Source organism: Nannospalax galili, unplaced genomic scaffold, assembly GCF_000622305.1.
Source record: "Nannospalax galili isolate Female #2095 unplaced genomic scaffold, S.galili_v1.0 scaffold136, whole genome shotgun sequence".
Taxonomy (NCBI): Eukaryota; Metazoa; Chordata; class Mammalia; order Rodentia; family Spalacidae; genus Nannospalax; species Nannospalax galili.
In genome coordinates, this window is record NW_008340872.1 from 4,672,314 (window position 1) to 4,693,585 (window position 21,272).

At 43.9% G+C, this 21,272-nt stretch overlaps 1 protein-coding gene across 1 annotated transcript in view; it reads right to left on the reverse strand.

Moving 5' to 3' along the window:
• The window catches only part of Hunk (hormonally up-regulated Neu-associated kinase), a 125,982-nt gene that overhangs the window by 27,613 nt on the left and 77,097 nt on the right, over positions 1–21,272 (reverse strand). The window contains 2 exon segments of the mRNA XM_008835983.3: positions 2,969–3,104; positions 11,166–11,293. Of these exon segments, the coding sequence (XP_008834205.1) occupies positions 2,969–3,104; positions 11,166–11,293 (264 nt within the window).

Here is a 21,272-nt window from a genome sequence, read left to right on the forward strand (position 1 = left end):
CCAGGGCAGCCTGGACTACATAGGAAGACTTTGTCACAAAACAAAACCAACTTCCTGGTTAATAAAGTAACAAAACACTTAACATATGAGACATAGTTGTGTGAAAATATTTGGCATCACCAATGTGGGTATGTCTCCAAATCATAGCCAGTCAAACTGTGGCCACACTGGCATAGGCCAGCTTCTGTATGATGCCTTAGAGAGTATGGGAAGGTGAGACAGGTCACCTCAGCATGTGTGGAAACAGAGGGAGGGACAGAGGCAAGAGGAGGGGAGGGACGTGAGACCCCATCTCTGCCCTTTGTATCTACTGTCTTCAAAAACCACGAGAGTCCTGCCAAAATCTCAACACCCCAACACAGGCTGAGGCAGGAGGTTTGCTATGAGTGTGCAACTGGCCTGGGTTACAAAGTACCAGGTTAGCCAGGTGACACAACAAGATCCTGTAACAGGGGTATGGGAGGGAGAGAATGTTCTAGAGTGCAAAATGTAATTTGGACTAAGTAAATTCATATCAACTTGTTTTTATACCATTTTGGTCTGATTCTGGCCCCTCTCCGAAGCTGACTGGAGGGACGTGGGCTCTCCAGGCTGCACAGGAAAACAAGGAGAGGAAAAGTCGGGGCTGTTCAGTCAACATGTCTGTACCCACACCGGGAAGGCCAGCCAGGCATCCAGCCAACATCTGCTGACAGGCTGAGATGAATATTTATTGTAAAAATAATTATTATAATTTCCATCCTGCCCTTTGGAGAGCCACTTGGAGGTCTGTATGACTTTACAGGAGAAACTGTACAGAGGCGCGATGTAGAACTTAGAGCTTCATTTTCTTTACTTTTCCAAAGGGAAAAAAACATTGACGACATTCAAACTAATTAAATCAGGGGCTAGCAATGTTGGGAAACTAGAAAACATATTGTACCTAAAAAAATATACATCTTTCTTTGGCCGCATGTTCTTTCTCTTTTTATTTATGTGCTGGTAAAATGAGAAAAACAATGACCAGAAATACATTTTTGCCTTAAAGATTAACATGCTTTTATTCAAAATAAAAACTGTAAATAACACATACCTCCCCCAATATTTTAGAATTCTGGTTTCTAATCTTAAAATATGAATGCTGATTTGTGTTTGGCATACAATAAGCAATTGGCCTTACATAACAGAAGTCATGATGTGCTATTTTATTTAAACAAGATCTTAACCATTTTTTAACATCCATTAGCTAGTTGCTTCTGAACAAGTACACTTACACAATTACCAATCCACCCCAAACCAGTGTGAAAAGCCTATCCACCATTATCTGTGGAAAGATACAGAATAATGACGTCACAGCATGAGTCTCTGTCACTGAAGATGTAGTTAAGGAGGGCTGTATTTCTTTAAACCAGCTCCACCACCTTCGACAGCTGCTGTGTTAGCTGGATGGATTATTCTCATTTGCACAGTGATTACATCAGCTTAACGACCCATCTGATGGCCACCAATGCCATTTCTTTACCAGAAAGCAAGCCTGGGTGTCGCTCCACAGGTGACGAGGCATGGCCCCTTGGCTCTGTTTGCTGTCTCACAGGGGGATAATTTTTCTGGTGTCTGTTTCAGTTCCTGGCCCAAATTGAGCAGGTGTTAGAAAACAGCATCTATTTCCAGGTTCCCTTGGCAACCCGAGTAACCTAGACTTTGTCTAAATTACCACCCCTGAGCCAAATGCTAGAATTCTAGATGGCAACTGAAAAAACCACCTCCTCTATGGCCAGGGCAAGAGTAAATTTGGTCAAGTAGCCTAAAGGCAGACTCCCAAAATGTCCATCTATGCCCTTTAAGTTCTAGAACTTCCATCCCAAGTAATAGCCCTTTTGCCCATCTTGTTTAAGGAACTCAGCACTTTAGTTCTGATAAGGGTTGGTGGATATTTGGATCTTCTTAGGCATTTTCAAAAATATAGCTAGAGAGGACATCCTCTCCTACTGTGTCAGTCTCTCATCTGCCCCCTTGACCTGTGGTTCTCTGGTCCTTATCCAACTTGGTTGGATATGTAGGGTTTTCAAGGGATGAAAGAAAGGGGTGGGTCCCCATCATGGAAGGTGTTGGAGAGAGGTAGTCTCCATATGTGCTTAAGTAGCCAAAGGGAAATTTCTTATTCCTCACTCGGAGTGCTAAAGCGGTGACAGAGCATTCAGAAAGTAAAAGCTTTTGCTCTTGTTTTCAAATCTGTAGTCAGCACCCCAGGAGAGAGGGTCCACATGAAGGCGCCCCTCAGCGTTCCTGTCTGTAATCCTCCCTCATAGTCCATCTTTGTGGGAACTCCAGGAACTCCACAGTTAGTCCCAACATCTGGCACCTGAAGTGAACGGTCGGCCACCCTTTCTTCCCACTCTCAACACTTTATAGTAAGGGTCTTGGGGCTGAAAGAAACATTAAGAACCAAGCAGCAGAAAAGACTGAGGGGTAGTTTGAAAGACTCAGTTCCACAGGATTCTGCTTAATGTTGGCAGGAGGGTTCAAGGGCAGATTATATGCTCATGCAAATTCAGACAGACAGACAGACATAGAGACACTGACAGAGAGACAGAGACAGAGAGACAGACACACACACCCCACAGTTTGAGTAAATGGTCCCTTTGCATGAACTAGAAAGAAGTGTCCCTTGGGGATGACATAACTCATCAGAGCAAAGCCTGCTGAAGGGTCATATCCTGTAGCTCAGCTTCTACTCCCACCTCCAACCAGGCTTTACTGGGTTCATTCAGCACAAGCACACAGGTTGGCCCCAACTGCATATCCCTCTCTACACAATGAGATGGACTTGTCTGTGGGTGTGTGGCTGCAGGGGTTGACAATGCCAGTCAAGAGAAAAAAACAGCACTGCCTGCAATCACACACAGCATCCTGTCCAGAGCTGCCCAGGGGCTCAGAGGACAGGCCCCGTCTTGCTGAAGAAGGCATCCTTCTGTTAACACTAGATTACCTGTTGGGATAGGTGACATTACAGGGCACTTTCCCTGTATAATTCTCATTTAACCAGCGATTTGCCAGTGCTTGCTGAATGTTCGGCCTCTTCACGGGATCTGGTTCCAGGAGAGAGCGCAGAAAGTTGATGGCCCCTGCAAGACAGTTAGCAAAGAGCACACGTTACAGATGAACACAGTTGCAGACACTGTGGAGAGCTGTGGATGGTGGCCCACTACCTCCTTAGCCCCTCTGGGCCTCATCTGGGTGACCTCTCTGGATCTCTGGACAGGGCTTTGATTCAATGACTCACAGATCATGAGTCCAGCCCCCACCTTTGGACAGGTGAGGTTATAAGTCTGTCTGTCTGTCTGTCTGTCTGTCTCTCTCTCTCTTTCTCTCTCTCTCTCCATATCCAAGGGACATTATTGGCACCTAAGAGAGCAAGAGTAAGTTTGGTCTTCTAGGCCATATGCTTCTGGAACAACCTATGGCCTCTTCTAGATGCTCAGAGGTGAGCCACAGGCATGTAGGATAAAAGAATGGAAACCGAGAAAATGCCTGCTCTCAAGGTGGGTGGCTGACATTTGGGAAGAAGGCAGAAAGACAAGGGTATTTGAATTAGAACCTTATCATGGGACATCATATCTCAAAAGTTCTTTCTGTTTCACTGGTTTACTTATTCATTTACTGTGCTCCACTAGTGAGCTACATCCTCAGTCCTATTTTACTTTTTATCTTGAGAAAGGGTCTCACAAAATTGTCTAGGCTAGCCTTGAACTCACTCTGTAGCCCAAGCAGACTTTGAATCTTCTGTCTTCCCCGGCCTCCCAAATGGCTGGAATTTCATGTGAGTCATCAGCAGTCCTTTCTTTTAAAGCCATTCTCTACTGCTGTCTACATTTCCCCCAAACTGTGAACAGATGATGCAGCACCCAGATGATATAGGGCCAATGCATCTCAGGCTGACATGGCACCAAAAATCCATATGCTTTTGTTCAAGTATTAGGTCAACTATAATGCTGTATCCTAGTTTGTTCACAAAGTTCTAGCAAGCACCACACCGCAAACCAATGCCTGTTTGATGTGGTCCCTCCAAAGAAAGGGGCTGCCTGCACAAAATGTATGACAATACCATTTTCCCTTATTTTTCACCCTAAAGACTTTGTGCAGTCACATCAGTCATGAGTAAAGAAGGATGCAGGAAACCATTGACAAAACCATAAGATCTACACCGCCTCTCTTCCTTTCATCCCAGGCAAAAGCAATTGTTTTCAATGCCCTGGGTCTCCTTTTATTAAACAAACATTTACAGAACCCCTGCAATCTACCCAAACAGTAGAGTCATCGAGAAGCTGAAAAGCCTGGGACTATAGACCTTCTCAGCGTAAGAGTGAGTAGCAAGTCTACACAAATCAAATTCCAGGGGCTTGGCTTGTCTGAGTTCTGAGACCACTTTTTCTGTTCCATGACACCTTATTATAATGCCTTGCATGGGGTTAGGGACATAGCTCATTTGGAGGAATGCTTACCCTAGTCTGGATTGGATCCCCAGCATTACACAAGCCAGGTTTGGAGGCACACATCTATAATCCCAGCACCCGGGTGATAGAGGCAGAAGGATCAGGAGTTCAAGGTCATCCTCCACTACATAGCAAGTTTGAGGCCAGCTCTCAGGATGGATAGGATACACGAGTCTTGCTCACCTCCCTCCCTCCCCAGTGCTAGAATTTCAAGCACATGCCACCATACCTTGTATTTTTATTTTATGTGAGTTCTGGGCTCAACCTCAGGGCATTGTGTTTGCAATCCAAGCACTCTAATGACTGAGCCATCCTCCTAGCCCCCAAAATATTCTTTAATTTTCTATATATCCACTTCTCATCACATCAAATAAATACTAGAAAATAATCTTCATTTATTTTGGGTCCAAAGTGTTGTGTCCTTTTCTTTAAAAAACAGTTTCCAGTTTTCTAAGAGAATCTAGCTTTCTGAAGAGAGGTTATAAAAATTTCCACTTGCTCATTTTCTTTCATTTGTCATTTAAATGCTGTTCTTAAAAGAATGATGAGCCTTCGGTGAATACTTTTTCTACAGGGTAGAAATGAAGTCATCAAAAGAGGCGCCAATTGCGAGGCCAGAATCAACTCCAGAGAAATGACCCTTGTTAGGTCATGACCCTAAAGAACTCCAGGGAGGGCCCCATGCAGCTGGTGAAGCCATCTCCCTTTAAACAGATAGTGAGCCAAAATGAATGCACAGATGCTGTAGCAGTCACAAAGTATGTTTAACAGTCAGTTTTATAACTACATCTCCAAGGAAAGCCTTCCTAAAATCCCCCAAAGAAGAAACTTCTGGTTTTGAACTGCTATCTCCCCTTCCTTTGCACCCCTATAATGCAAGAGTCACTTGGGTGCACACAGGCGAAGAGGCCAGAGGAGGATGTCAGGTGTCCTGCTCCAGCTCTACCTATTCTCTTGAGACAGGGTGCCTCTTCACTGAACCTGGAGCTAGGATGGTGGCCAGCAAGCCCCAGCAATCCTTCTGTCTCTGCCCCCAACAACACTGGGGTTATAGGCACATGCATGACTTTTTACGTGGGTTCTGGGGATCTGAACTCAGGCCCTAGTGCTTACACAACGAATGTTCTTTCTTCCTGAGCCATCTCCCCAGCCCATCACTTGGATCTTAACTATGGGGATCTTCTATTCAAGGGCAAAGTGGGCCTGAGAACTGTATTGGGGTACTGCTGAGTTAGGGTGATTGCTGAGATATATCTCTGTTGCTCACCTTCAAAAGACTGGCATTCCCTCACACCCAAGGCCAGGCTTCTTTGAAGTATGATTAACCAGAAGGGCTAAGAACACACTGGATGTGCGTTTCTGTTCTATTTTCACTACCAAGTGCTCTGCAGCTTCACAAATTGCTGATGAGCACAAGTAATTTTAGTTCAAGTCTCTGCTGACAAATTTTATACCTTTGGACATCACAAACATCACATTACTATCCTGAAAGGACTTTGTGAACATCCTCAGAATGCTTTGAAATTTGTCTTTGGATCTTGAACACACCCAAGCCTCTAGGGCAAGAAGGACTAAACATCCCCCCAAATCCCAGAAAGCCATATTAGTGGTCACATGTCACCACCCTCCACCCCTGAGGGCTAACTCTTGGGCTCTCTACTTTGGCTGAAAGAGTTGAGGCGATCCACATAACAGGACTTAGGTACTGCTGTGGTGCAAACACTCTTTCAGAGGCCTGCAAGAATCTTCAGGTCTGAACTGGCCCTTGTGAGCACAGACGCCTTGCAAGGCTGCAGGAAACAGACAAAGCAACCTGGCTTTCTACACTAGAGCAGGCCACCAGATGCAAGCCGAGGCCTGCCCCCACTGGAGGCTGAGTTCTCATCACTTCCTTGCTAAGGAATTCTTTGACAGTGGATGGTTAAGCCTTCATGGAAATCTTAACCAAGTCCAAACTTCAGCGATGCCAATACATCTTCAGCTTCATTTTGGTGGCTCTGTAGGATAAAATCCTCTTAATTGGAAGCGACCGTCTGGAATGCATTATAAATGCTGTTGCTGTGGTGCTGTGATGAAAGTAACTGTTGGAAAAAAATTTCTCAGCCGAGAAAGGCAGTCACCAACTCTGTGATATGCAAGGGCCAACTTCCAGAGAGCGGAAACCATCTAGAAGAGAACTGGAAAGGCCCTTGAAATGGGTTTCCAACTCTGTGACAGAAACAAGGGGGCGGTTTGTTGCACATTTCATGGATTCACAGGGCGGGAGTACTATAAATTTCTTCCAACTAAAACTTGCTAAAAAATTCTTTGAACTTAATCTAAAAAGAAAACTAAGATTTAATGAATTTAATCATTACAAATAGAAATGACAGAATAGCAAATTAATAAACATATGTGTTCATGCTGGATGGTGACATTGGCACATTTTCAGTTGGGATTGACATTGCTCAAAACTCAAGACCTAAAGACAAGAATTAAGACTTCCAAGTTTGAAAATCTACCCTCCTCCACAGAGGAGAGATCTTACATTGAGTAAAATAAGGAGGGAGGCTGGAGAGATGACTCAGTTGCTCTTTCAGAGGACCCAAGTTCAGTTCCTAGCACCCATATCAGTCAGCTCACAACTACCTGTAACACCAGCTCCAGGAGACCTGAAGCCTTCTTCCTGCCACCATGGGCACCTGCACACACATGTACATATACATACACATAAAGATAAAATATATCATTAAAAACAAAAACAAGGGAGGGAAACAGCACAGTATGTAGGAAAATCAACTTAATCCACAACTCAGTTTCCAGCAGTGAAGGGGAACAATGGCATTTGCCTCACATAACTGCATGAAAACAGGATGAAACAAGGTAACAGGAAAAACACCTGCATGTAGTTATTTGATAAAGGACGGCATCTCTTGTTACAGGTAAGCTAGTGCTTCAGGACACAAGCAGGTGATATTGTAAGAGAATAAAGGGGGGACCAGGCTTGATGCAAGAGAGAAGGGTGGGCAGAAGAGCAGCAGCTGAGCCCCAAATCCAAAATCATTCAGTGTGTAAACACGACACAATGCCCCAGGCTGCCTTAGCTCCACAGTTCTGGACCCTCCTCATCCTCACACAGCCAATTCCCAACACCGAGGAGTCAAATGAACCCACGGCTGCCTTCCCAGGCCACACACACACACTCAGTCTGCAGCGAGTCAGCGTGTGGATTCCCTGAGCATCCATCATGTGCAAATACCACACTTCATACCTGGCACAAAAGATTAAAGCTCTAGTTGGGGAGAGATGTTTATATGTCACAATTGTAAAGGAAAGGGGTAGGGGTTGGGCAGATTCCTTAGAGAAAATCAGATGTAGGAATGTAATTCATGCCTGACAAGTCAGAACAACCAAGTCCTGTAGGAATGTGAAGATTTTAACAAGCACATACTGAGTACAGGCCCAGATTACAGGGTCTGTGCTCAAAGAAGGAGCCCAACTTCAGGGCTGCTCAAATTGCTTAAAACCTTTTTTGACATGTCTCCTCTAAAATTACCTTTGGACTGTTTCTTTTTAACATTGGAGGGTATATATATGTTTTACTTCTTTTAGGGATGAATTTAAGATTCTCAATCAAGAAACACCTAGAGGTCAGCCTGTGATGAAAGTAAGTCATGGAACTGAAGGACTAAGGTTTGTATTATGACCCTATGTGCCCTTGACTGTCTGCCCAACCCAGGCCCATGATGAACGCAGGCAGAACAGTCCCCTCCTCTTCCCGTACCTTTCATGAGGCTCTCCCAAATCTGTTCACATACATTTCTGTCTTTCCACCTCAATGCCCATGGCAGGGTTACGCTGTCCCGGTCCCCATTACCTGAGTAAGGCCGTGTGCCAGGCTTTTGATAGCTAGAAGGCATGAGTGCATCTTACTGCCAGGCAGAGACCTCCTGCTTGTCTTTCCCCATGGCATGGATCAGCATTGGGCTTGAGGCCTCGGTTAGCTCAGAACTCTTCAATCCTTGATCCAACTCTCATTATACAGCATGCGAAGTAGCATGGTCTCACTGAGAATTGGGGCTGGCTGTTATTGCAGCTTAACCCAGCTCATCCTGACTCACAATGGGAAGGCAGCATATCAGCAGTTGTCTGGTTCCTTAAAGTCTTACTGATGTTCAGTGACCACTGATTTCATTTTCCAGGCATATAGGCATAAACATCTTCTACATCTTCCTAATGTCTTGTGCTATGGACCATTTAGGACAAGGCAGGCTCTAAACCATCTGAGGTACTTCTGAATCACTTTGAAAGAGCAATGTTTAGGACTATGGAATGATGCCACAAATGGAGTATGCTGGGGGTGGGGTACAAAATGGTCCAGTCACTCTCAACAACAGTTTCCCACAAAACTATGTGTGCTTATTAACTGATCCAGCAATTTCATTCTTAAGCAATAGTCTTACAGAAATGAAACCAAGTTCCTAGATGAACAAAGGCCCACCTTTGTTTCCCTACAGATATCATCTGCAGATGAATGTTCACAGCATCTTTACTCATAGTAGTTCCAAACTGGAAACAATCCAGTGGTCCTTCAATAGCTGTGGTGTATCTATACTTAGGAATACAACTCAGTAACTAAACAAAAACAAAGTTCTGATGCATCCAACACCTTGAATGGTCTCATTGGAATTATGGTGAGATAAGGGATTTGCATATATTCTCCATTTCTATAATTTTTATTTCAGAAATGCATAAAGATGGAGAAAGGAGAACAGCCAGTAAGGGGCTCAGAGTGGGCAAGGGGGTGGCAATGGTTGTACAGGGAAAGGCAGGGGTCCTGGTGATGCTGCTGTGCCTTGACCACAGTGGCTGTCACAGGCACAGTGACAATCTGTGTATGTGATAAATCTGCAGTTAAACACAGGCCAGCATACATGTGGGTTTACTAATGTCAATTTCCTAGTGTAGATTATATTGCAGTCACAGAAAACATTACCATTGCAAAAAGCCAGGTGATGGACATGTGGGTTTTCCATTAATTCCTTATAACTGTGTGTGAATCTGCAAAGAGTCACAATAAAAAAATCTGGGTTTTCCCCATATTTTATTTGTTTTAAGTCCCTACATTTACCTTCCTTTCCTTTATCTGGGTTTATTTCACGTAGAGCTCCAACATTACCAACTATCTGACGTGTTGTTCATTCATTTATGTTTTGCCTCCCCCATAGATACATGCATTCTACTAAACAGAGGCTGTGGAGGCTGGAGAGATGGCTCAGCTGTTAAGAGCACTGGCTGCTCTTGCAGAAGACCTAGGTTTGAATCCCAGCACCCACATGATGGCTAACAACTGTCCGTAACTCCAGTTCCAGGGATCCGATGCCCTCTTCTGTCCTCCATGGGCATTGCATGACATAGGAGCACTGACATACATGTAAGCAATACACACATACACATAAAATAAAAATAATGAAAAAAAAATTTTTTTTTTAAGCAGAGGCTGCGTGTGACTTGTTCCCTGTCTTTCTATAACACACCCGCATGTGACTGGTCATTCATGGATGAAGGGAAGGGATCCGAAATGATGCCTAAGTAAACAAGCACTTCTCACAGTGCTTTGCAGCACTTCCAACACTGCTGAGGGTTCTGAACCCTAAACGTAGTGATTCCTTCAATATTTCACACATTTTCCAACGCCAAGAGTTATGGCTCTCGGGGCAGAAGTATTTCTTTTAGAAGACAGAACTGCAACTTATCTTCCAAAGGACAAAATGCCTCCTTTGCTCTTGGCCTCCAGAGATTCTACTGTCCCTCTTAAAGGTGAAAATGTAGCTGGAATTAGATAATTATGCACAAGAGCTAATTTTAGGTTTGATTCCATTGGCTAGCATAAACCCCAGGTCAGCTTCGTGGCTTATAAACCCAAGAGAAAGACACCTAACAGTGGCAAAATGAAATGCTCTATTTTAACCATGTACTGTAAATGAAAGTTAAATAATTATCCTTTCTGGGTCAAAAGCCACACCTCAGGGAAGCTGGATTTATTCTAAGGGAACAATTCAATTCTACACCTAAGCCAGGAACTGGGTGTAAATTGTGAACCAAACAAAAGATCAGATCCTACTCATTTACTGAGTCTGAAACTGAACCTTAGTATAAAGCTTTGACTGCAATTTGAAGCTGTTAATGTTTGAGAGAACTTCTCAAACACATCTGATGGTTTGTTCTAATGAAGTAACAGAAGCGGAAGCTGCGTATATCTGAAAGCTTTTGAACAGCTTCAAAAATTCACACAACAACTCACAGACCCAACATGAACAAAACTATTTCTTTACAGTGAACTGACTCAGGAAAACACAACTGTGCTTATAAGCTTTCCTTTCCGAAGCAACTCTGTAAAATGGTGAGCTTTAAAAAACAATCCAGCGTACAATTATTTCTCAAGCAAAAAACCAGAGGGTCCTTTTGATATATATATTCTCTACTAAAGAAGGAAGGAGGGAATCAGGGCTTCCAAATTAAAAGGAAAAAAGAAAGAATGTACGTGTGATGAACAGACCGGCTTCTCAGAGATGAGAAACCCAGCTGCCTCTGAGGCTTAGTTTTAACGGGAGGAAGGAACTTAAACCAAACAAAACACTGCTTCAGAAATGAACCCCAACCTGTCAAAAGAAAGTTGCTGAAGCTCTGGAACCAGAGCAGCAGGACTGTTACCTGTAGAGAGCTGGCTGGGGAGGGGGTTCATCTCCTTGTCCATCATCTTCTGGTAAAGAGCCCTCAGGCTAAAAGGCTCCACTGTGAAAGGCAGGGTCCCCGTCAACATGGCGTACATGTTCACACCTCTGAAAAGAGAGACAGCAAGGCATGAGACCAGCATGACGCCCCTGGATGAGAATGAAGTGCATACAGATGTAGCCAGTGTCCATGTGACCTCACCAGCTTCTGAGGCATTGTTCTATAACCCTAGCATCATGTTGTGGCTGAGGCACTGATGCTGAAAGGCTGGGGTAAGGATACTGTGGAGACATGACATGGGACTGGGAGAGGCAGGAAAGGAAAACTCCCAGGGTGATCTCCTGAGGAGGGGAAAACACGCTCCCTCAGCAATCTAAATCCAGGCTGAGCATCTGTAACCCCCAAATCCAAAATGCTCCAAATTCTGAAATCTCGTGAACACCAAAATGATACCACATAGAAAATTCCACCCCTGGCTTCATGTGACAGGTTTCTGTCCAAACAGGTACACTCAAAGTACTGTATAAAACCATCTTCAAGGGGCTCATGGGGTCCTACCTCTCTCTGCTGAACTATTGGCTACTGATAAATTCTGGGAGAGGGGAGTCATTGTTTTAAGCTGTGGACCAACTGATGAACTCATTAGACTCCAATGGATAATTCTAAACCCATGGTCACACAAATGATCCTGAGTGGGCCATAAACTCAGTGGGTTACAAAGCAAAAAGACATGATATGGGAAAGGGATTTGTAGAGAGGAGGAGAGGTTGACACAGATAAGAGAGCTAGGAGACGGTAAGGGTGAAAATGACCAGAACGTATTGTAGACATGCATGAAATTGTCAAAGAATAAGCTAGACTAATAAAAAATGCAATGCACTGAGATAAAAACAAAACAAAACAAAACAGAAAACACCTGCAGGCTGTATGTGTAGGTGAAACAGTCAATGCTGTGATCGGACTTGGGTCCCACTCCCAAGATAGCTTATTCCATGTATGTGAATATCCCCCGATCCAAAACAATCCTGAGCAGTTTGGACAAGGAATGCTCAGTTGCAGCATCAGGCTTCCAGACCAAATGACACAGGATATGCTTTTAGGAACATCAAGAGGTGTCCTACATCCTGTGATCTTCCAGGTGCAGTGTACAAGGTAGAATCCGGAAGAAGCCAGATTAAAAGCTACAGGGCCAGATCCATCCAAGAGCAGCAGTCCTGGGCTAATGAGGCCTCTGGTTACCATTCAGCCGTTCGAGACCAAAGCCTCACACCCCAAACAGTCTTTTATCATCTCTTGAATTTTCTTTGGCTTGTGACTAGAGGAAGTCTTTCCAAGTCTTATGTCTCATTTTATTATTTACTGTGGGACTCTGCCACCAGGCCCTAGCCCAATATCTCACTGCGGTTGAGATAGTTCTGAGTGGGCTTAACTGCTTATCTCTGAAGCCAACCTAGAGAACAGCAAAGTCTTCTAGGATGATTTTATTTTTCTTGATGTACAAATCTACCATCATGCCAATGAAATTTCCTGATGGGAAGAAATGCCTGCCTGCCAAGAGGTCTCCACTGTTTAAAAGCACCCAGGGCGGATATGCTTTAAAAACAGGCCATAGGATTTCCAGTCAAAACAGAGCCAATGAGACTGACTGAAATTAAGACCCTTGAGGCCTAATTCCAGAGGCGCCTCTGAATTATGGCATTCCAGACAACGACAGGTACTGAAACCCACAGCTCTGGCTTAAAGCACTCTCAAATTTCAAACACACTCTGAACCCAGAATCAGGGAGATAGACACACACAAACATTCATTCCACAGATTCTTGCTGGATGCCTCTTGCTGGATGCCCCACACAGGGTTATAGAGGCTGGGTACTGTGAACCAGAGAAGGACTCCGTCATCTTGAACTTTGAATCGGGGAGAAACCAGCAATGGGAAAATATACAAATAAATAAGGACTACCCTTTCAGGAGGCAAGGACAGCAAAGAGAGGAAGAAAATGTTGGGCAGCACTTCTTTTGATAGAGGAGGTCAATTAAGGGAGACAATGAACTTTTAAGTCCATGAAGACAGGGTGGCCTCTCAGGCTTTATGCAGGGGCTTGTTATACATCTTTGGTTAGATGGACATGAAGACCATATGATAAACTACATAAACCAAAAAAAGGAGAGAGACAAGAACAGACGAATCACATGTAGAGTAGTATACAGAAGCAATCTGTGGTATCTGTTCAGTGTAATGCATTCTCCAGGGCACAAAGAGATATGAACAAAAGTTCCATGGGGGTAGTCATCACAGGGAAATAGATGAAAGGGGCTCAGGGCAGGGAGCTAGAGACTGTGAGAGCAATCGCAGAGTGTGGCTATTAAGTCAAAATGGAAGAGATAGAGCGCACACAGAAAGCAAAAAGGCAACAGGCATGTGAAGAGAAGTGTCAAGTTGCAAACTTGGAAAGCCAGACAGTGATGGTAACAGAGACAGAACCAAGGAAGCCAAGGGAGGTAGTCTGGAGGAGGAGGGAAAGGGATTTAAGGGTAGGAACCTGCGTGAGGACCCAGTGTGCAATGCTGCATCTGAGAGATGTTTGAGATAGAACCGAACACCATGGCTTTGGAGGAGTTGAGATTGGCAGGAAAGAAAGCTGAGCAGTGGCAAAATTGTAAGATTGGTATCTACAAAGAGGCCTGAGACACAGGCTTTAGTGGATGGCAAACCTCTGGGATATCCCAGTTTCTGAGGATCACTAAACAAATCATCTCTAAGATAAACTGCTCAGGGGCTTGAGATGGCTCAGTGTTTAAGAGCACTGACAGCTCTTGCAGAGGACCAGGGTTTGATTCCTAGCACCCACATGGCAGCTAACAACCATCCACCACTCCAGTTCCAGAGAATCTGACACCCTCTTCTGACCTCCACAGGCACTGCACAACAAGGTGCACTTACATACATGCAGGCAGTACACTCATACAAATAAAATAAAAATAATAAATAAAATATTTTTTTGAAAAAAAAGATAAACTGCTCCAAGTGGCCCTAAGGCAGCTTGCCCCCTTTCAGGGCCCAATGAAGAGGCATGTCCAAATACTGAACCGAAGTGGTGTCTACCTTTTGTTCATTGGTTCTGGAACAAGACCAGTTGCTCTTCCATGATCAGAATTGTACTATTCGAAAAATAAAATTGTGACCTCCCTGCCTGGTGCTCTTTGTCTGAGCTACATGTGATGGCTAGGTATCCCCTCAGCATGCCAGCTGGTTCATTCAGTTCATGAATTTTAAGGATTTCATGTTATATAACAAAGACCTAATAGCTCAACAGAAATTCAGTGCATCAAGCTTAGGGGCAAAAGGAGGAATTAAAGAAGGATCTAATCCCTCCTCATTTTCTCATGTCTCATCTTGTCTAACATCCACAAATAAAGCTAAAGAGCCTTATAAATACTTACACAGAAGTACACAGAAGTATTTTATAATACCTGCATCCTACGCAGTACTTCTCAAATTGAGGTACATAGACACATGCTCTGGAGTTCATTAGTTCTCATTTTGATTTTTATTTTTGGTGAAGAAAAAAATTAAACATGGTTTATAAACCAGAACCAGAGCATTTGGATGCCCACAATACCCAAAGACCATTCTAGAATGCTGACACGCAAGTTCAGTGTCTGCTTTGGCACTGGTGTTTATTAATGCATGGTTTTGTGAAAAAAAAAATCTATCACTTTTATTAGCATTGCCTAATGAGAAAGGGGAAGAAAGAGACATAATTTGTTAGCCATGCCCCTAGGTGTGTATTTGTGTAAGAGTCTCCTGGGAATCCCACCAGTGCAGTTTCCAAAAGTGCATTCTTCAGTCCAGCAGCATCAGCACCACCTGAAAACTTGCAAGTGCACATTCCTGGGCCCCTCCCCAGACTCAAGAGAGTCAGACACTATAAGATCAGGCCTTCTAATTTCTGGTTTACCAATCCCTCTGGGGCTGGCAAGATGGCTCAGTAGGTAAAGGTGCTTGCATAAGCCAGGTGACTTGTATTCTATCTCTACAAAAACAATGTAAAGGTGGAAGGAAAGAACTGATTCCTCAAAGTTCTTCTCTGACTTTTGCATACACACCATGGGACATACATGCACACACAAAATCTCTCTGGATGTACATTCAAGTTTGAAAGCCACTGACAAGATGAAATGTCAGTGGTGAGAGAACCGAATCATCACAAGACAGGCCTGGCAGGCTCAAAGAACCTGTGCCCAGCAGGGAAGACCACATAGGCTATGGACAGCAATTCAGTTCTAACACAGCATGATCTATGACATTATGTTACTACTTCATTGAAATATGCTGGAGCCTTTTTGGTCTTGGTAACTTAACTTGTAAGTTAGTTTTCGTATTTTAATTATACAACGTCATAAATTACAGGAGCTTAATTCTGGACCCATGTGCTTGTAGCATTTAAATAAAAACAACCCAAGTCAACATGTAAAGCTATCAAGAACATTCTTCCTTTCAAAGGGGAGTCTACAATACTCACCCTGAAGAATCCTGCTCTGTTGCCTTTCACATTATGCCTCATCTTTGGGGGACACATGGCTTGTCACAGATGGGGTACTCTAAGTACTACAGAATGTCTCTAGAGGTAGAATGTGTGATAGTGGGAAAGGAAGCCCAGCTGATGGGCTTTGTTGAATGTGTGGACCAACTCTAAACCTTTGCAAAAGTTTTCTTTCTTCAGAGAGACTTGTAGGCATCAAATTGCTTGATTCCTTATCACTGACCTCAAAAGACAAAACAAACAAACAAACAAACAAACAAACAAAAAACCTGTAAGTCACTACATAACACCCTAGTCTTTGCCTATCTCCATTATCTAGTTTGGACCACAAATAAGGATGAAGGATGCTTATCTTCAAGATGGTGCCAGGGAACTCTATGGTTGGTCTAACTTGTCTAGTAATTTCCGCAGAGGATCTTGATTGCTTTACCAAACTGATTCCAGAATTCCAGTTCTTCTGGAGGAGTTAATCATCAATTAAAAAGTCACAAATCCTTAAAAAGAATTCCCTTCACCTTCATCCCAAGGTCTTCCACCTTTAACAAGTGGATAATAATGGTACCTACTCCTTACATCCCATGAGAGTCAAATAAATGAAATCACAGAAAGAGTTGAATGTTGTGCCTGGTATAAATTAAGTACTCAACACGTGATCTTTGTTTCATTTTAAAAGTCTTTTAAAGAAGAGCAAGAAAAAGGCTACAGTTGTATTTGGGAAGTGCTGCAAAATAATCATTGAAACCCACATTAATAGTGACAAAGTCCCAGGAGAGTTTAAAAGAGAAACCAGATCTTGGGCATCTTGAGTTTTCTCCCTTAGAGTTTTCATACTATTTAATATCTGGGTAAAGAGAAATGTGGTCCCTTTGACATTTCACATGGGAGACTACCAAGGGAAATATGTCGAATGTGGTTTATAAACCCCCGTAATCCCATAGCGTCAGGAGGAGTTTCAAAATGTTCAGAATTTCCTGAAGAGTCTTTTGAAATATGGCCCCAGGGGCTTTCTAGGTTCTCTGTGGCAGACACAGGACCCCTGTGATTCAAAGACAGCTTTAAAGAAAGTCAGAGATTAAGATACAGGGATGGGGGAGAGCAACAACCAAATAGCACCAATGTTTTCACAAGCAAAGAGAAGTGTGCGCCACTGCTGGATGGAAGAAAATCTAAGGGATAAAGGCCAGAGTGTAATAGTCTGATGCTGAAAGAGGAAGAAAGGATGGCAGTGATGGGCAACTGGAAGCAGGAAACAGACTCGTGAAGAACAAGGGTAAAATCTTTGGAACAGGGTCGAAGCCAAATGCTGGTCCTGATTTTTAGGCTGACATATTTTGAAAATACTCCCTGGAAGAAAAGCTGCACCCAGAGAAAGCACAGAGTCACTGCTCCCTGGAGAAGTCACCAGAAACTTTACCCAGATGCAAGGGACAAAGCCAGTGACAGCTCTGCACTGGCAGGTGGAGAGTGAGGTCACTTGTCCTGACAGGGCACGTGGGCAGGAGCCTTGGCAACCATCCAGCTTATACAGAGAGCAGCTGAGGGTGCCTCTGCGGCACACATTGCTTCCATGTGATTCTTCAAGAAAGGAATTGCTTTGGAAAAATTTTAAACCTCCTTCCGTCTTGCAGTATCAACTTTCAGTTACACAACTTCCAATCTAAGGTCATAAAAGTGGAGCAAGAATGAAAAACCCAGGCTCCAACCCTCTTCCATTAAATGGTCTGTGTTTGGTAAGAAATCCTTTTCTGGGGGATTTCAAGGCATTTGTTCCTTTCCTTCCCTCCTTCCCTGCTTCTATTTGAAATAAATGTGCTACCCACAAAAGGAAAAAAAAACTTATATTTTATAACTTAAAAATCTCCAAATCTGAAGGAACTTTCTCTCTCTCTTTTTTTTTGAGACAGGATCTAAGTACGTAGCCCAGGCTGACCTAGAAGGCACAACCCTCCTGCCCCAACCTCCTGAGTGCTGGGATTACAGGAGTGAACCATTTTTCTGACTAGCATGGAACTTCTCCTTTAAGCTAAAAGCCCTCAGCTTCCCAAAGGAGCACAGGTTTCCTCTTCCCACCTCCTTCTACCATTTTTTGTCATGAACGAAGAGAAAATCCTTCTATATCTGACCCTTGGAGTAGCGAATGACATCTGAGAGCAGTTCTACAAAGCATGGAGCCTGGGGCCTGCCCCAAATTTTCTCATTCTCTTCCTGAACACCTCATTCTGTGTAGAGACAGGAGTACTGAAGACAAAATGGTACCTTTTGCCCAACTTATCTACCCAAAGACACAGGATAAACAGATCCTCCCTCCCATTCGGTGAGCTGGTGGGGACGCTGTGTGTTGCACACAACTCTGCTCCTAGGTACTTAATCTTCACACAGATACCTCATCTGCCCCAGCAAAAACTGCTCTATGGGGATGTTGCCCCTTCAGTCCCTTGGGCGACAGGACTCTACTGTCTGTTTTCCTCATCCTTCCTCACTGAAGTTCCCAAGCAAGCCTTGTACTATTCTGAAAGTGAAGTTCTTCTCAATTAAAAAGTATATCTGCATTAAAGTTAACTTCAAATTAGAATACATGCCACTCTTGAGGAAAAGTCAAGGAGCAATAATAAATGCTTGATGTGCCAAGATGAAGATTTGGATTTTGTATCTGAAATCTCCAAGTTCACTGGAAGTGTGTGTGTGTGTGTGTGTGTGTGTGTGTGTGTGTGTGTGTGTATTTAAGACCTCTGAGAAAGTCAAAGAAAAAGGTGAATAGGATTTTAAAGATAACTTGTGTGGTCCAGAAAATAATAGTAAGTAAAAATGTTGAATATCCCAAAACTCTACTTCCCTTTCCATTAATTTCCACATTACTAGAGGGGTGATCCAGCACCCCATGTCTTCTTTGTAGGGAAGAATTCTCCAAACCTTCCATACACGACAGCCTGGGTTTTTCTCTTAATCAGTCTCAGAAGTCTTGGAGTGAGTCCCTGCAATCCAACAGGGTCTAAAACCTCTGGAGGGGGGAGTTTGCTTTAGATTTTAGAAGTCAATTCTTCACTGCGAGGTTTCACAGCCACAGAAAGAGAAGACGTTTCATAAGGACAGCATTGAACCCAGGCTGCTCTCCTCTTAAGCAACCTTTTGAATTACATTATCTTAGGGTTCTCCTTTATGAATTCTGCTAGCAAAGCTGTGGATACCAAACAGAAACCTAACCCATGTCTCAGTCATAAGACTCCAAAGTAGTGGAAAATTCATCTCCTAAAGAAGGTTCTCAAGTTTTATGTTTTCATCAAGACTGGAAGTGTTAGCAATCAGATGTCTGGATCCCCCCGCCCCCCGCCACCAGCCTCTGCACATGCTGTGCCCTTTGTCTAGAACTTTCCCAGGACACCTTGTCCCCCCCTGGCCAACTTCACTCAGCTCTCAAGACCAGGCAAGTCCTCTTCTACCTCCTTGATTTAGTTCAGCTATGTATCTGCAGCCTCTATGCCACCTGACACACTGCATCTGTTTACATGTGGGACTTATAGATAGGTATGTGTCTTAGTTAACCTGGTCTATGCTGTGGTTTGGGTAAGTTTGTACCAAAAGTTCATGTGCTTTCAAGGCTTGGTTCCCAGAACAGCATTACCAGTAGGAATGGAACGTTTAGGAAGTAGGGTCTGGTGAAATCTATAAGCCACTGGGGTCATGCCCTTGAAGAGGATTGTGGGGTTCCAGACCCTTCCTTTTTCTCTCTTTGTCCCCTGGTTTGTAACTTGAGTAGTTCTCCTCTGGCACATGGTCCAACCACCATGCTGGGCTTTATCACAGGTCCACAACATTGAGGCCAGTCAATCACAGAATGGAACCTTCAAAGGTATGAGTCAAAACAAACCTTTCTTTCTTATGAGTTAATCATCTCATAAGAAGTATTTGGTTATAGCGACGAAAAGCTAGCCAACACAGGCTAGCATAACAAAATATCACAGACTCATTGGCTCAAATAATAGACATTAGCTTTCTCAGAATTCTGGAGGCAGAAAGTCCAAGATCAAGGGATGCTAGCAAGAGCCAGATTCTGGTGAGGTCCTCTCTTCCTAGGTGGGAGAGTCACTCTCTTCTTGTGTCCTTACCTGGTTCGCAAACAATAGAAGATCTCTGGTGTCTCTTTTAAGGACACAGTCCTACATTAAGCCCCGCCCTCCTCACCTCATCTAAAATTGTCCCCCAAAGGCCCGACCTCCAAATATCAATACACGGGCATTAGGGCGTCAGTATATTCATTGAGGATTGGCTGACACAACTCAGTCCATAGAAATACTTAAGTGTGTCAAGAAAAAAAAAATAAAATAAGCGGAGGTCAGAAGAGGGTGTCGGATCCCCTGGAACTGGAGTTTAAGGACGGAATGTGGCAGCCATGTGGGTGCTGGGAATCGAACCCGGGTCCTCTGCAAGAGCAATCAGTACTCTTAACCGCTGAGCCATCTCTCCAGCCCCAGAAAATAAAATTTTAAAGCTGCAGTTTCTGGCCATATCCCCAACAACAGGTGAGGAGGCCTCTCTCACAGCTCAAGGATGGGCCATGCAGCTGGTTTTGTCCAGTAAGACAGAAGCAAAGGTGACAGAGAAGCACCCAGGAGAGTCCTATGCGCTACAGCTTCCCCCAAGGGACACTCTTCCCCATCGTGTGAGTGAAATTCTGCAGATTCAGTGTTTGGCTTCCCGGCCTCCTCTGCAGTGACCTTCAGAGCTGGTCACTCAGCCCCAGTAGAGCTTTTCTGAGTATCTAGCATTGTCCCTTCTTGGAGAGAATAATTCCATCAAGTGGATGTTAGTGCAGAAATATTGAGGTGACCCAGATGGGACCCACCTAGAGACCCATCTGTGGTTACTAAATATGAATTCTTTTCTCTGGTCAAACAACTTGGCAGAAGGGGCAAAAACAAATTCCAAGCTTTCTGCAGCCAGTGCTTTTCATCCCCCTTTGCCATCTCTCTACACGGACAACTGACTTGCTTTTGTGTCACAGTCAGCAAAAGGCGACAGACGTGCCTTGCTGAGTATAAAGGGGGCCTGAGCCTGGAGCCCTCCCCAGCTCTGCGGCTTCTTTGCCCACATACATTCTTCATGCAGAGGAGATGCCTGCTTCACATGAACTTTCCCCAGACTGAGTCTCATCATGTTGACATCTGAGCCAACACAAAGGTATCTGTCTTCTTAAAAGTAGGACTGCAGAGTTAGCTCAGTGCTTAAGAGCACTGGCTGCTCTTGCAGAGGACCCATGTTCAATTTGCAGCACCCACATGGCGGCTAACAGTTCATAACTCCAGGTCCAGGGGATCCAACACCCTCTTCTGACCTCCATAGGCACATGGGTGTACTTATATATATGCAGGCAATACATTTGCACACATGGTGGTGCACGCTTTTAATCCCAGTACTCAGGATGCAGAGGCAGGCAGATCTCTGTAAGTTCAAGGCCAGCCTGGCCTACATAGTGAGTTCCAGGACAGCTGGGTCTACAGGGAGACCCTGTCTCAAAAATAAATAAATAAATAAATAAATAAATAAAT